Genomic DNA, 16,090 nt, shown 5'->3' on the forward strand with positions numbered 1-16,090 from the left:
GTGTGGAAATAAGACTTCAGCATCCAGCAGCAGCCAGCTTTTGGACCCTTCTCTCACCTCTTGGCTCAGCTACAAAACCACCTAACCCACAGGAACAGCCCCACTGTAAAGCCACACCGTAGAAATGTTTGGCAAAAGACTCACGGGCAGCACACCACGAGGCAGCAGCTCTGAGTCTTCCCCTCCAGGGCACCTTCAGAAGTGAAGCACAGCTCTCCCTTACCTTCAGCCTCCAGGACAGTGCAGAAACTTCTTCCCAGATGCTTTTCACGACCCTTTGGGTGGGGTGCTGGCCCCCACCACAAGAGCAGAGCAGTTTAAATACCTCAGTGGCAATTGGCTATCCTAAGACATACTACTCCTAATAACAGCCCTAATTAAACCTCATGAGTTTGAGATCACAGCTAGAATTTCCTTCCAGAAAGGGAAGGCAGAGAAAGTTTGCCCAAGCCCAGAGAGATCAGCCTCTTAGACAGAAATTCCAGAGCTGCACAGAAGTGACATTCTGGCTCTTGTCCCTTTAAATCCTCCCAAAATGTGCTCATAGGTTTAATGCTCCACATTAAAACCAAAGCATCTCCCCTGGTGCTATTAACTCCCACTCTGCAGACCCCATTGAAAAGATAATTCAGCCAATTGAAATTAAAAGGATGTCAAAGGAGGGAAAATGATGGAACCTATTCACAGTTAGGTATTGTGAACACCACTTTTAAACCCTTGTCCCACTAAAAGCACAAACCTGATGTTTTCTTGCAACATGGAATTTAGAAAGCCAACACAGAGTGTACCCCAGATTTCATCAGCTGCTTGCCTGCACCTCTACCAGTCCTGCCCCACTTTGGAAACTACACCCTCTTTTAATGAAAATTAATAAAATGAAGGTCATGTCACAACCAGGCAAAGGAGTTAATGGGAGTCACTTTAGCCTCTTCATTTCTCAAGTTTTATTGCCTTTAAGAAAATTTTTGTAAAATATAAATACAAAGGCAGAAGATTTACTTACAAAGTTAAAACACAGATCTCAAACATAAACACACAATTCAGAAAATTTAGTTTATGTACAGTTTCAAGCAACTTCAACATATGTTAGTTTTTCAATATTTTACAAGGTACAGAAAAAATAGTTCAAAGTCTTCTTTAAATAAAGAGCATAAAATGTTTAAACATATATAAACAATCCGGTTTGATGTGTGAAAACTAAATTTCACAGCTTTTAAATTAGGATATAAAAGTTCTTACAATTAGTTGTTGCGTATGGATATGGTTTAATTTATATTACAAACTATTGAATTATATTCAATAGTGCTTACCTGGCCAAAGCAGGTAATTCTGTAAACAAAAAAACCGAAAAATAATATCACCAAGTGCCTTACCGAATTCTATCTCCCAAACAAGCCACACGACTTTGATCACATCACCTAGAAAAAGTATGTTCTGTGTAATCAGTGCTTTGCATGAAACAAAGTCAATGTGTGTGGGTGTGTTCTTTAAAAAAAAAAGTGTTCCGAGTAATAACAAACTTATCCCAAAGCCTGTGTGCATTTAAAGAAACATTATATAACAATTTCTGTAAAAACCGATTGAAGTTAAAAAAAAATTCTTCCAAAATCCATCCAACTGGAATTCAGATCTCTTATATAAAGGAAAGATATTTTCATATTTAATAGTGTCCTTTCTTTACAGAAACAATTCATTTGAACACATATACATAAAGAAGTAGCTGTATAGAGCACTGTACATTAAAGGGCTGAAGGTTCACCAGAGGATGTCGAAGGGAGGGTCCTCGTGCGGGTGCAGCCAGTGAAGCTCGGAGCCCAGCAGAGTCTTGAGCTCGCTTGTGAACTCCACCAAGTCCAAGAGCTCTTTGCTCTCTGGGTTAAAAGCTTCAAGGTCCGTAGCACAAGAGAACAACTGGCTGAGGGAAGTCTGTTTATAAAACTCTGCCTCCGTGATGGTGACGACTTCCAGGTTGGGGAAGTTGCAGCGAAAGATGCGCGATGACATTTTTAGCCTCTTCACCACGTCCGAGAGCAGAAGCCAGTTCCGTGGTCTGTGGAGGCAAAGGAGAAAGAGGCTCCAGTGACTGACATTGAGTCACAGGATTCCTGACTCTTCCCCACAGCACTGTGTGACAACCCCTCCCCGATCCCACCCCAAAACAATCCCTCCGAAATCAAGGCTGTTGCCCAAGGGTCGAAAATAACAGATGAGCAGGTGTGTATGTATTTATTCAGAGTACTGCTGCCTGCAGCTTTGGGAAGATCCAGGATGCAGGGGACCTATGAAACCTGGGCTTCACAGTGCCCATGTGGGCCAACAGCCACCCCAACTCCAACACCTAAAGCTTAAGCCCACCTAAACCCAACTTTCATTTCATAAATAAGGATATGGCTTATAGTTACAACTACAAAATTCAGCACTCCTGACTACCAGAGAGGCCAATATTAAATAGAAGTCAACAGTAAGTTGGTTTTTTGTCAGATAAACGAAACTGTTTTAAAATTCAATCTTTATAGTTGTCCACTTCAGGGAATTAAGTTAGATCCATCGCCCATGTAAAAAAAACTTATTAAACCCACACTCCTACATGATCAATACTTAAAACTAGCTGCCATCACATCAAAATTGGTGCAAATGGTAAACAACAGTTGCTAACAAATCTAATTTATATCTTGAATATAATAGATAATTCGACTTTCCAGGTCTTTGCTTATTATTATCACAGGATCTTCCCTAAGATACTTGTTTGCTCCAATTCAGAGCTTTAAATCACTTTTGCTACAAAGTCTAGAAAAGCAGTAATGGTGTCATTCTGTCATCCAGAAAAGCATGTCCACTCAGCAGCAGAACAGAAAAGCTCATGAAATAGAATTAATACCGTACAAACATCATACCCAAATTTAAGTGCTAGAAGCACTTCTATTTTGAGAAGTTATAAACAAGATGCCTGTCTGGGATGAGGAAAGGATTTTGTGTTCAAACATCACTTGTCCTGCTCTGGAATACGGCAGTAAAAACTCAGTCCTGACAAACCAGCCTTTTCCCCTCTCACCTTCTATTAGTTTATTTCCATAAAAAACAGCAGCAGTTACAGTATTGATCTCTCATTTATGTTATATAAATACAAACACTTTTCCCTGCCGACACAAATTGCTACCAGCCCAAGCAGATCATCATAGCGCTTTTTGCCCCAAAATCTGTATTTGTTCTTACCCCTGAGAGAGACACACTTGAATGTTGTAACACGGTAAGGGAGGCTCATCCAAAAATTCAAATTCAAACACATCACTGAAGCCATCTTCATCTTCATCACCTGGGCCAGGAGGATTTGCCAAGACATCAAATCCAGATTCATCTTTTGGATCTAAATAAAATTGAATAAAGGTGCTAAGTCAGCAATAAAAAGATTGTTGCAGGTCTTGCTTTTTTTCCCCCCAATAACGTGATCTGCAAACAAAATCAGTTTGCTTCCTTCCTAGCTTCCTCCACCACAAGAACAAAACAGCCCCCACCCCCACGTGCCCCATGTTTTTAAAGTCTCTGCATACAAAGAAATAAAGGGCAACATTTGCTCACCGCACACAGAGCTGCCATAGAAATCCCAGTACAAACCAGGGTCATCAACACTTCGACCTTGCAGGTCAGTTAAATACTCTGGAGAGGAAAAAACAACAACAAAAACATACTGATGAGAACAAAAAGCTGGCAAGTCAGGAGACGGCGGCGCGTCACAGAGACTCAACACCTTCCATCAAAAAATCCCACACCGTACTCCTGGCACACGTGCTACAAACAACAGCTACATACACCATTCCCCCACATCAAATAATGACCCACCACATCAAATAACCACTTAAGGTCTAACAGGGACAGGCCCAACATGAAGCTTCAGATACTGAGGGCAGTATTTTATTTTTGTGAAGACAGGGTGTACCGCATTTTTTGGCCTTCACAATTATTCTGGACACTAACTTGAGGGTGAAACTGTGGCCCCAAACAAAGAGATTAAAAAGATTTTTTCACACAGGTATGTTCAGAAGATGTAGTTATTTTCTGCAGATATAATCTGGGAGATTTACAAGTTGAATTGGTGAAAAATTACTGGGATCCAGGATGCTAGAATTCAAAGATACTGGACTTTACTGGAGTTCTAAAATGTCTGTGTGCCTTCTATACTGCACCATTTAAACAGGTAAACAGGTGAGTACTTAAACTCATGGACTATGAGCACTGCAAACATGCTCAGAGGTAAGTCATTAGGGAATGCAAGTGTCTTAATCCAAAATTAAAGAGGAAAAAGAACCCTAAAACCATGTTACAACATGGATATGTTTAAAGACAAGGGCCTTTAATGTGTTTTTACAGTATTTCAGATGTAAAACAAGGCAGAACTGGCAAAACCAAAAATAGTCTAAGATAAAAAGCAAGACCATGGGAAAACATGAGTATGCTTAACAAACAGCTATTTGAATTGGCAAGTTTCTTATTTTCATTTCAAGCAGAAAACTGAAGGCACCGAAACAGCCCGCTGACCTCCTACCCACCCATCAAATCTGACAGTGGAATAATCCTTATGACTTATTAAGAGTTTCAATTAGAAGGAGCCCCCAAGCATGGCTGTGCTTCCCACCTGCAACCTCTGGGTTTTTGCAGGCAAAGAGGGAGCTACAGCAGCCCAGCCCATCCCACCCCACAGCTCCTTGGCATGAAGTCACCCCTGCCAGGCAGGAGGGGCTTTGGGGGACAGGGAACAAGCCCCCATCTGCCAGGACCAGAAAGACCCAGGCGGTGTGGGCACAGACCTGTGAGGAAGGTCTCCATGAGCTCACTGTGGGTCATTTTCACAATGGTCCTCCCAGAGTAGGTTGCAAGTGTTGGATCAGCACCATAGGACAGTAACAGGCGGACAATTTCCAAGTGGTCGTTTTCGACCGCGTCGTGGATTGGTCTGGTGTGAAATAAAACAAAAAACACGGCCTTACATTTTGACTCAACAGTATTATGCAAATATTTTTGACAAGAAACTTCTGACTGTAGATCAAAGCTATTTATAGAAAGTTAACACTATTAATACAGCTGCCAATCATTTTATTATCGGTTTTACTTGCACATCATCCCCCTCCCCTCTTGTCTTCAGTCAGACTGCTCAGGGCACATATGTCTGTTAGGTCTACTCCTTGCTGTACACATTTTTGAGGGACAGTAAAATAATTACACTGCTGTAACAGAAAGCAGGAGTTTGTGTGAAGCCTCACAAACATCATTTTGCTGCAAGTCACTCTACCGTTCCAAATCTCTGCCATATAACAGCGTGCTGTGGAGCAAGGCTCATTCAGCCTGCCTCTGGGCAAGCAAGGAAATCAGTTACCCAAAGCTCCTAAATTATGTACACAGAAATAAGTTATGAAAATTTGCTTGGAATTAAACTTCCGTGCAGAACATCCTCTTTAAACAGTACTTGTAAATATATTTGCAGCACAATTCAACCCTTCTAATCAGAGAATAGAAAAAACATGTTATTTTAAGTGTAGTCCACCCAGAAATTAAAGCATTTCATGCGGCGTGAGCAATCTATACAAGCTCCACATAGATTTTGTGAGCCTTCAGAAGGATTATTCATTAATACACAGGCCTGCAATTCCAGGTTTAGAATTCCTTATCGCTAATTATAAATCGCATTAACTTCTGCCTTTAAAATTGATTATACGTAACGGGAAGTTGTCTGGAAGTAGAACATATTACCCTTCAGACTAATGAAGATGTGCTAAAATCCTATCTTTTCCCTAGACAGCAAGAGCCAGGAACTAAAAGCAGAGTCCAATGCGTGGACACTGATCATGGCAGTCCAGCTCAGCACAGTGCCCCTCCTTTGGGCTGTCAACACTGCTGCCCCCCAACAAGGCTGTCAAAGCCCTCAGGGAGCTTGTATGAAAAGGCAAGGAAGGACTTTAAGCAGGATCACACACTGCCTTCCTGGAAAGCTTTCACAAAGAAGTTACCAGGGAAGTCATTTGGAAGCACAGCCAAGTGAACCTCTCTGCTCTGTCTCCCCATCTGCCAAGTAGTGCTCAGCTGACAACCAGGGCTTCAGCTCCCTCCTGTCACATCCCAGCACTCCTGCCTCTCAGGGCCATGTCCCCTCCGAGTCACCACTGCTTTGGCATGACCTGGTACACACAAAAGCTCAGGACAAAGGAGGGGAGGATCAAATCAGTCAGCAGAGGATGGCACACCATGGTTTTCCCATCTATCACACAGCATTGCTGGTAGGAGGGGGAGGAGGGTGACTGGTAAGTCTCAGAAAGATGTTCCCACACATCTGGATTTGCTCCAAGTACTTTCCAAAAGACCACGATTTACGGTGACTAACAGCTACATGTGAAGGGTTCTTGCTTGTGTCCATCTTGCTGGAAAGCTGCATGTCTTATCGGTTTTGAGTACAATATACTGACTTGAGGAGGTGCACTTGGGGACTTGCTGGTTTGTTCCCTACGGAAAGAGGGCTTATCCCATGCTGCCTGCCTCCCAAACACCCCATGCCACCAACAGAGTGAAGAAACAGGTCCTCGAGCTGCTGAGCACAGTCCTCAGTGCAGCTTGTGCCAATCCTCAGACCATCCAGCACATCATGTGGATGCCTTCAAATCCCACCATACCACTCACTGGAAAGCCACCTTCACATTTTAAGACTAGAGAGGTCCATGAGGATCACAGGCAAAGGGTCAGGATATCCCTTCTCAGTTTCTGATGGAACGCCTCTACAATAACACTGAAACTGATGCCTTTGAGACAGAGAGTGTTGGAGGAGCCAACATTCCCCCGGATTCCCCTGCAAGTCTCACCCTCCCACCTCCACCTACCGACTCAGTGCTTCCCCCAGGGAAGTGTGACATCCAGGATCTGATCAGTGTTACATCGCAGCGTCACATCCCAGTGACACCAAGCAGGAGGCAACAAATAACAGAGGTGCCGACACGGAGGCTGCAGAAGTATCTGGTGTTTCTTGCTGTCAGCAAGCATCTGAGGCCTGAGCTGCTGGGTCATGGCAGTCTGAGCATCTACAGCAGGAAAGGTCAGCCTTGCTGCAAACCCTCCTGTCCCCCACTGGGCATGAAGCATCCCTGGCTGAAAGTCTGGCAACAGGCAGCAGGAGCAGATCAGAGCTGTCGCCGAGTGCTGGCAATGCTCCTTCCCCCCCACCCCTTCGCTTTACTGGAGTCTTTAATTTGGAACTCTTTTGAAATCTTATTTCAGAATTACGATTTTCTGGTTTTGGGAGGGGGTTGAGGAGTGTTGTGGGATTATTGGTTTGTGGGTTTTCTTGTTTGTGCTTGGGGTTTTTTTAAAACTGACTTACCTAAGTGGCTTTTGAAGCAGTAATGAATTCAAGATGATCCCTTAACTTATTAAAAACAGCATCTAAATCACCGCCCAGTGTTTCAATTGATTTAACGACACTCAGACGAGTTTATTAAAGGGTGCCTGGGCATTCCCCAGGAAGGAAAAATTGCAGCACATGGGCTGTAATCCTGTGATGGAACCTCCTTCTGCCTCTTTACAGGTCAAGCCCAACGTGGTGCTGCAGACAGAGGCAGCAGGGCAGGTAGCGAGGCAGGCAGAACCAGATTCATCATCTGAGAGTACACAGGGAGGCTGCCTGGGCATGAGAGGGGAATTTACAGAGGCATGGGGAAGGAAAGGCGTAGTAAGGCAGTGCGGAAGAAGGAAGAACAATAAATAGAAGGAAGCAAAGAAAACACTGCCGGGGATGGGGGGGTGGGCGGGGAAGGAGATTCCCCATAGATAAGTTAAGGGAGGAAAGGCCAAAACAGAGCACTGACAGACTCTTTTACTGGCTAGAACAGCTTCTTGGCAAGCTCACGAGCGAGACCGTGCAAAGGCACAGCTATTTGTTTGCTTCTCCCAGCAGGGCCAGCAAAGGAGGGAGTATTCTTCAGTCTTGGCAGAGTTTAACCATCCTCTTTGTAGGATGCAAAAGCAACTACTGGAATAGGCAACTTTTTCAGATGTGAAAATAAAAGAAGATCCCTGGGAGTCCTCTCCTGGGCTGCTCTGCCATACAATCTCTTCCACCCTGAGCACCGTGGAAATAAACACTCTCCATCCCTAATGGTACAGTTAACCTAGCACAGCTCGTTTCTAAAACAAACCCTTCAAAAGGCCCCAGAAGGAGCTGGAGATATTCGAGAGCTGCAATATCCTACAAAAGACACGCATCTCAACCCTCTCTTGTGTACTGCTGAATCCTTCCTACTATTTTTACTGCCGCTAGAGTTAGGAAAACATTTCACTGGGGGTTTATCATTCCACCACCAAAATGATAAACTATTTAGACCAGTCTGGGATTGCTCTCAGGCTTTCAGGCACCACCAGAACTCTCCTCACTGCAGTAAGAGGTGTTGCAAGTCGCCGGGCAATGCCATTATTTTTGGCGTTTTGTTTTTATTTCCACCCGCTCTGCTCCACAAGGCTGCCCCACGGAAGAGGCAAGGCAGGAGCTGCAGGAGGGCAGCTCCGCAGGCTGCCTCTTCTGTAACGCAATCAGCTGCTGGAAGGTATGGCTCTGCCAAGACCAGCTGAAAGGACACAGGAAGAGAGCCATCTTGGCATGGTCCTCGCAGGGAAAAAAAAAAATAAATAAAAAAAAGGCTGAGCTCATCAGCTGCCAGCGGGGAGGATACAGCAAAAGTGGCTGCAGAGAGAGAATCCAGCGAGCGAACTCTGAAGCAACGAACAGGCAGGGGATGTCTGTATTTTTGGCATGTGGTTTTGTTTCGATAATGGCAAGGGTTCAGCTAGGGCATTTTGCAGAGGTAAGAGGAGAAGAACAGCGAGATAAAGCCAAATACACGCGGCAAACAGCCTTGCTAATGTCAGTTCCAACACCCCTAGTGGAGCAACTGCACTTACTGGGGTCCTGTCGGGGAAGGGAAGCTCTCACCTCTTAAGCACGGTCTATTATTATTTATAGGTAAGACGATTAAGAGCCCTTAGTGACTGCAGCACCTCGGAGACAGGTCTTAAAGATCTCCGGGTTCTACAATAATCTTTGATTAGGCACTAATTGAGCAGCAGAGTGCTTGTGTATTCAGGGTTTGCAGGCACTGCATGTGGTCTATCAGCCTCGAGTTTAAGGGGAAAAACATCCAAGACCTACCACATTTAGCCTGGCCAGATGTGCTGTGAATAGGGCAGAGGGGCACATCCTGCGCAGAGCTGGGGTGAAGGGAAGGGCTGCACCATTCCTACCCCCCAAACTTTGTCTCCTCACTGGCCCTGCACCAGTCTGGCGCTTTGTTTGTTTCTGGCTTCACCGAGATTTCTGCTACCTTCAGGAACCAGAGGCTGAACGCCTGCCTCATCCCAAAACACGCACAGCAGCGCCAGCACGATGATCAGCCAGGACCGAGAGATGCACAGACTTCACAGAACTTTCCTGCATCCTTCGCACTCCCACGGACATCCTGCACAGACCAAACCCATGTCCTCACAACTTTTCAGAGTGTCCCCCAAAAAGCTGGTGGCAGAAGCAGCAAGGAACAGAGCCCAGAGCTGCAGGTGACCCCCCAAGCTGCCTCACCAGCACAGCTGTGCTGGCACAGCACACGCAGCTGCATCACAGTTACATCACTCCTCTGTGCTGCTTCACATTAACAGCCTGAACAGAACCACACACATCCACCGCCACGGTCTGCGGGCTCCAGAGCTTCCACTGCACCACCAAAAGTACCTTTGGATAAGTGAGGTGGCAGAGGGGAAAATAAAAAGCAAATTCAGAGTCGCCAGAAAAGTAGGGGAGAAGGACAAGTCTCTGATGGTGTGCTTTTTGAGTTTTGTTTTGGAGGTTTTTTGTTGTTAATTTTAAGGCTTCGGTGTATTTCTAAGGGTTGAACATGTTTTGGATTTTAATTTTAAAAGCCACACAGCTGAGGAAGACTGACACATCTTTCCTTCTAAGTTAAAGGAGGAAAACCTTCAAGAGAGAAATGGGACCTGTCTTATGAATGTCCCGAGTTACTCTGCAGAGACAGAGCAGTCTGATCCTGCCAAAAGGCAGTGTGCATTACACAGATCCAAAGCTCCTCACAGAAGCTTCTGCTCTCTGTCCTGCCCAACTCAGACCATCTTTCCTCTGTGTAGTGGCTGTGTTCTGGACTCTTGCTGTCTGTTGGCAGCTTTCCAAACAAAAAGTAAGTCTGCCCTCAGAAAAGAGAGGCAACAGCACGCTGAATTCTGACATTACCATCTATGATCAGATCATCATTATGTTCATTTCTTAAATCCATTTTCCCAAAAACAACTTTTCAGGGTACACTGGCCAAGTTTTTTCTTGAAAATCTGCTCCATCTGTGACTAGAGATCAAAGGTGGACTCTGAACTGGCGGGTGATTAAGACTGCTCAGACACTTCCCAGGGATAATTTTTCTATATAGGTTATTCCAGCGAGTGAGACAAAAATAATTTAGGATTCTTTTTGCGGTAACTCACCGCTGTTTCACAGGTCACATACAAAAGCTGAAGGCAGCAGAAAATGCGAGGCTGTTTGTCAGCCTGGAGAGCTCAGAACTCTTACAAAGACGTGGGCGACAGAGGAGGAATCTGACAATCCAGTCGGGGTTTTAATGTTTCTCCAAAAAGCTTTCCTTTGGGCTGTGATGGGCTGGTGATGGGCCGGGAACAATGGACCATCATGAACTTTTAATGGACCATCCTAACCAGACCCCTTTTTGTTTTCCAGACTCCTCCCTTCCCAAGTTAATAAATAAAGAGCTTAAAAACAAAAGAAGCAGGCTCTTAGTTACGCTAATTTTACCTCCCTGGCTATTTGGATGGTGATAGGGAAGGCGATAAACCATTTAAGATAACAAGCTGCAGGAGATTCGAAGAATACAAAGGGACCTGTCCCCAAAATGCACAGACTGAATAACAGCTCTGCATATGCTCAGGACAAGTTACCCCAAGGTCAGCCTCGCAGAGGTGGTCAAAGAGGCGCTTTAGGAGATACACAAGAAGCTTAAAAACAAGGTTCAGAGCAGCATTTTTTTTCTCCACAAAGCTAAAAACAAAAGCTCACTATCTATTCTGCCAGCACAGGAACTAAGCACCCCTCTATTCTGTGAAGGAAACGAACAAAAAGGCTAATTCGGGATTAGAAAAAGAAAAAAAACGTAAACCCAAAATATCAAATAGGTAGATAGTTTAACAGTTCAGCAAACAACATTTTTATACAGCATATACAGGACTCACACACCCGATCGCCACAAAAGCCTGAAGTGCTCTCAAAAGTAACCCTGCTAACAAGGCTAACTCCACTCTTTTGGCACAGCTCAAAGGAGCTGGAGGGCACATGAGCAGGGCTGCAGCTCAAGTATCACTCCTTCCTGCCCTGCAGCTGGCAATTCCGCTAACAAAAACCAACCAAAGCACAACTTATTAAAATTCCCAGAAGAGAAAAAAAAAAAAGAAGAAATTACCCTGAACTCTAGTGCCAACAGAAGCGTGTCCCCACTGCTTTATTAACCAGGGAGCAGAGGAGGACACTGAGCCCTGCACGCCCCTGCCCAAGGACCAGCAGCAAGGCAGCCCTACCTGCTTCCAGTGTTTTGGGGTGGGATAAAGGGGGGGCAGAGAGCAGAGGGTGCTGCTCACCTGGTCCCATCCTGAGCGCTGCAGTTCACGTCCGCGCCGTACTCCAGGAGATGCCGCACGATGCTCAGCCAGCCCCTGGCACAGGCCTCGTGCAGGGCGCAGTAACCCGCGTTGTCTCGATGATTCACGTCGCACGCCTTGTTTTCCAAACAGTACAGAACCACTTCCTGGAAGCGGGAAGGAAAACAGATGAGCATCGAGTTATTTATTGTCGTGTCAACGTGCAAACCGCTCTGCTTGAAGGAAAAAAGCGGGGGAAAGTGCATTGAAGACAAAATCCCTAAGATAGGTTAAGTTACCCTTTATGAGATTGGTCAGTCAAAAGGAAAATAAAAGGGGGTCTGTTGACAGTCCTGTATGCCCAGGAGACACAGCAGAGACTTCCCTGAGCAGGCTAATTTGGGCAAGTGACACCAAGAGCTCCATGCCTTGCAGGACCCTGTAACCCCCAACATCAGAACTGTCACAGAGGGAGAACATAAAAATTTCACAGACAAAACTCAGTGTTCCACTTCTGAGAACTTCTACACGTAAAGCTAGTGGGAAGGTTGTTACTCTTACATCTGCATTTTTTTAACAGAAAATTCTGCGAGAGCAACAGCAGCACAGCCAACGTCAGTTTGATTTTAAAAGAAAAAGTGCATGACCTGAAACAAAACACATTTAAGACACACAAAGGATGGTTTGCTATCAGCAAACAAAACCCAGCCTGGCTCTATCGAGACTGGGGAAATCCCATTTTCACCCACCCCAGTTTTCTGCATGCAGAAGTAAAGGCAGGCGCCAGGTTCCAATAACGAGCCCGGCGCCGCAGGAAGCCATGTGAATTTAACACAATTCATCTTGCAGTCAAATACACCACGCTCCAGAGCCTGGGCCAGACCCAGCTCTGCGCTGCCGTGCAGCCTTGGAACAATGACTGCTCCATCACTCAACCAAAAATTTAGGATGGTGCAAGTCTTCCTCGACTCGTGCCAGATGCAAAAGAAGGTAAAACAAAACAAAACACATTTCTAAGAAAAGCTCCATGCATAAAACAGCCCCCACGTTCCCAGATTAGTGGTAAACCGTTAATTTTGCATTTGAGTGACATCCTTGCAAAGCCAGATACGGCACGGAGGGGGGCGAGTGCTTGTTTTGCCAAACCAAGAGAATAAAACCACGTCGGGCACACTGCATTTATTCCTCCCGTTTCAAAATAAACCAGAAAGCCCGCAATAATCTGTGCTCTGGGTACACCTGACTCAAGAGCTGGTATCCAGGATACAGCATGAAGCTGCTCTTTTAGCAGGCCCTCACCAACCAGCCTAGAGCTGAGAGCTAATGAGCTGCCTGTCCCAGGCTCCAGAGCATCCCCTCCAATGCCATGGGGGATGCACCCACTGGTTTCACACAGGACCCCCACAGTCCCATCCCTCACCAAACAGGGGCTCTGGATGCTCCTGCTAATCAGCCCAAGGGCCAAAAATTGGCCCAGAACGGATGCTCTTTACCCTGCACATGCTCAAGCCCGTAAGAAAAGGGCCGTGCAAAATTATACTCCGGAGCTATGAATTTTCCTTCAAAGCAGACCACCCTGCCAGGCAAATTAGCAGATGGAAAAAGGTAGCAGAAGCAGCTGCCGTATTCAGCGCCACTTTTAGCATGCAGTTACCATTTAAAATAGACTTTGCAACTCAAAATAAAAGATGTTTCATCTATTTCTGTAAAAAGGAAATACTCATCCTAGGGTGGAATACCTACTACTGGACAAAAAAGCTCATTTTGTCAGGCAATTCTGTGTTAAGAGGCTATAAGAAGAATGTCATTAACCACAAAATGTAACCATAAAGACCATAAAACTCTACATTGTTAATTAATTAAATGCCTCATTAACTTTTTTTTTAACATGATTTATTCAATTTACAAAAAAATTAGCCACCATTGCCAAATACAGGAACATGTGGTGCCACAAACACACTTTTGGTTTCACAAGCATTTCTCGCTAAGGTTTGGGGAAGGCTGTGAGAGTGCCACAGGGCAATTTAATGTCTGTTCAGGTGCTCTATTTAAACCAGCATTCTGAAAATCACTCACAGTTAATCCAAAGAGTCAAACTAGAATATAACCAGACACCTCCGCCTCTGCTTCTTGCAGTTTCTTATCCAAACTGCAAACAGTAATGTCAAAGTATGCACATATGCATGGTCCATCCTCATATGCAAGGAGCTGCCCTTCCTATATACTCCTCCTCCAGGGGAAGAGCTCAGCATCCCCCAGGCTCCAAGAAGCACTATTCCTCCACATCCAACCTCGAGACACAGCCCTTGGATCAGGCATTATATGCTGAGCCTTAACACTTCCCCCCAGCATCATACCAAAGCCCTGGAGTGGTGTCCACTCCTGAGCAGGATGCAGGAGCCCTGCAGGAGCTGTGCAGGGGCAGGATGGTGCTCTGGAGCTCCTGCTCCTGTGGCAGTGACACTGGGAACTCCCCGTGCCTGGATAAACCCTGCCTTCACGTGTGTTTAAACGCCCTACCACACACCACACACTTCACTGATTTCACTGCCTTCCCAGGAAGGATTTAGTAACAAACTGATGGAGTTTTCCCAGTCCACTGTCATGGTTTCACCCCAGCCCGCAGCCAAGCCCCAGGCAGCCAACTCACTTCCCCCACCAGCAGGACCAGGGTGAGAATCAAAGAAGCACAAAGGTCAGAGGTGGAAAACTCATGGATTGGGATAAAGACAGCTTAATAGGAAAGCAAAAGCCATGCACACAAGCAAAGCAAAACAAGGAATCCATTCACTGCTTCCCAAGGTTGGGCAGGTGTTCAGCCATCTCCAGGAGAGCAGGGCCCCATCCCACTCATTGGTCACTTGGGGAGACAAACATCACTCCAAACATCCCCCTCCTCCTCCCCCAACTTTACACTCTGATCCATGATGCCACATGGTCTGGAATGTCCCTCTGGTCAGTCTGGGTCACCTGTCCTGGCTGTGTCTCCTCCCAGCCTCCCATGCACACCACTGTCCTCACCAGCGTGGCAGCAGGAAAAGCAGAAAAGGCCTTGGTTCTGTGTAAGCCCTGCTCAGCAGTAACAAAAACATCCCTATATTATCATCACTGCGTTCAGCACAAATCCAAAACACTGCTCCATACCAGCCACTGGGAAGAAAGTTAACCCTACCCCAGCCAAACCCAGCAAATCCAGACACACACCAAAAAAGCAATGTGAGGCAGAAAGACAGCCAGTGTTTCCTCTCACATCAAATTCATTACACAAGCCTTTTGTAATTTTTTTTCCAAAAAGACTCTACGCTCCCTGTAATTCCCTCTTCACAAAAAGTAAATTACAGTTTTAAGACTACCATTATCTCAAGTCATTTGTTTCAAATGGGGAAAACAGAATGGATTCGAGAGTGGCCATACATTGGGATGAGCTGGTAACATCCTGCTGAAGCAGAAGCCTAGGAAGGGAAAGACAAAGCTTCCCACCAGCTTCATCAGGGATTTCTAGGGCCGAGGACCATTTGCTGCACTGTCTTTAAGTAGCCTTGCTGGCTGCAGCCCTGCAATTTATCTGACCAGACACAAGCCACACTTCTCCTTCGATATTTCACACTCGGGCCAGCTTTGCACACAAAACCGTATCCCGCTCGTGTCCTGCTGCCTGCGGCACTGGGAGCAGCACAGGGGCTCATGGCCTCCAGCACTGGGCTCCCCTTGGGTCCAGGAGTGACACACACACACAGCCTGCCAGCACCTCTGCGTGCTGAAGGGTTTGGAGTGGGATCTCTGCACAGCCTCAGGGCATCCCTGCTGCACAGGCAGGCAGGCTGCCAAGGGCAGGCACGAGCTCATCCGGTCTCAGGGCAATACAGCATTCCTGCCAGGGCTCGGTGGTGCCCTGCGGTGCCAGCTGCTTCCAGCTCCGAGTCCTGAATCAGCACTCGGCTCCCTCTGCAAGCTGTGGCCCTGATGATGCAAACCCCTGCCTCCCCTGCCACTGAGCTGGCAAAGGGCTGCCATGGCAGCAGCCAGGGAAACCCCCGCGCCCACCAGAGGTTGTTGCCCTGCTAACAGGGATGGCAGAAAACTGACCTGTGTACTTGCCACAGGTCACACACCAGCATATTACCCTGACTCATCCAGATTTTTTTTTTTTTTTTTTTTTTTTTTACATAGAGGAATTTTTAAATTCTTCACCAATCTCATTCTTTGTGCAGACAAAGGAAGTTCAATTCAACTTTCTATTATCAAGAAAAATCCCTCAGCTATGGAGCGTCCATGGATGATAAAAGTATCACAGCTCACCATGGGCCAAACATAGGTCCAACAGGGTGGCACAAAAAACACAGACAACATCAGATTCTGGCAGCAGTCTGGGTGCATGGACCGGGCTCTTTCCCTGCCCTGCATTCCACCAGCAACAGAA

General features: G+C 46.0%; 1 protein-coding gene across 16 annotated transcripts in view; it reads right to left on the reverse strand.

Annotated features, from left to right (window-relative positions):
* Positions 1-920: 920 nt before the first annotated feature.
* The window catches only part of BCOR (BCL6 corepressor), an 83,518-nt gene continuing 68,348 nt past the window's right edge, over positions 921-16,090 (reverse strand). For all 16 annotated transcript variants that reach the window (XM_085585989.1, XM_085585957.1, XM_085586015.1 and 13 more), the window contains 5 exons: positions 11,671-11,837; positions 4,803-4,948; positions 3,577-3,654; positions 3,214-3,364; positions 921-2,050 (listed from right to left, as the gene is read on the reverse strand). In XM_085585989.1, coding sequence (XP_085442115.1) covers positions 1,756-2,050; positions 3,214-3,364; positions 3,577-3,654; positions 4,803-4,948; positions 11,671-11,837 — 837 coding nt within the window. In that variant the 3' untranslated portion in view covers positions 921-1,755. The remainder of the gene's footprint in view (positions 2,051-3,213; positions 3,365-3,576; positions 3,655-4,802; positions 4,949-11,670; positions 11,838-16,090) is intronic.

Source organism: Lonchura striata, chromosome 1 (genome assembly GCF_050655825.1).
Source record: "Lonchura striata isolate lonStrDom1 chromosome 1, ASM5065582v1, whole genome shotgun sequence".
Classification (NCBI taxonomy): domain Eukaryota; kingdom Metazoa; phylum Chordata; class Aves; order Passeriformes; family Estrildidae; genus Lonchura; species Lonchura striata.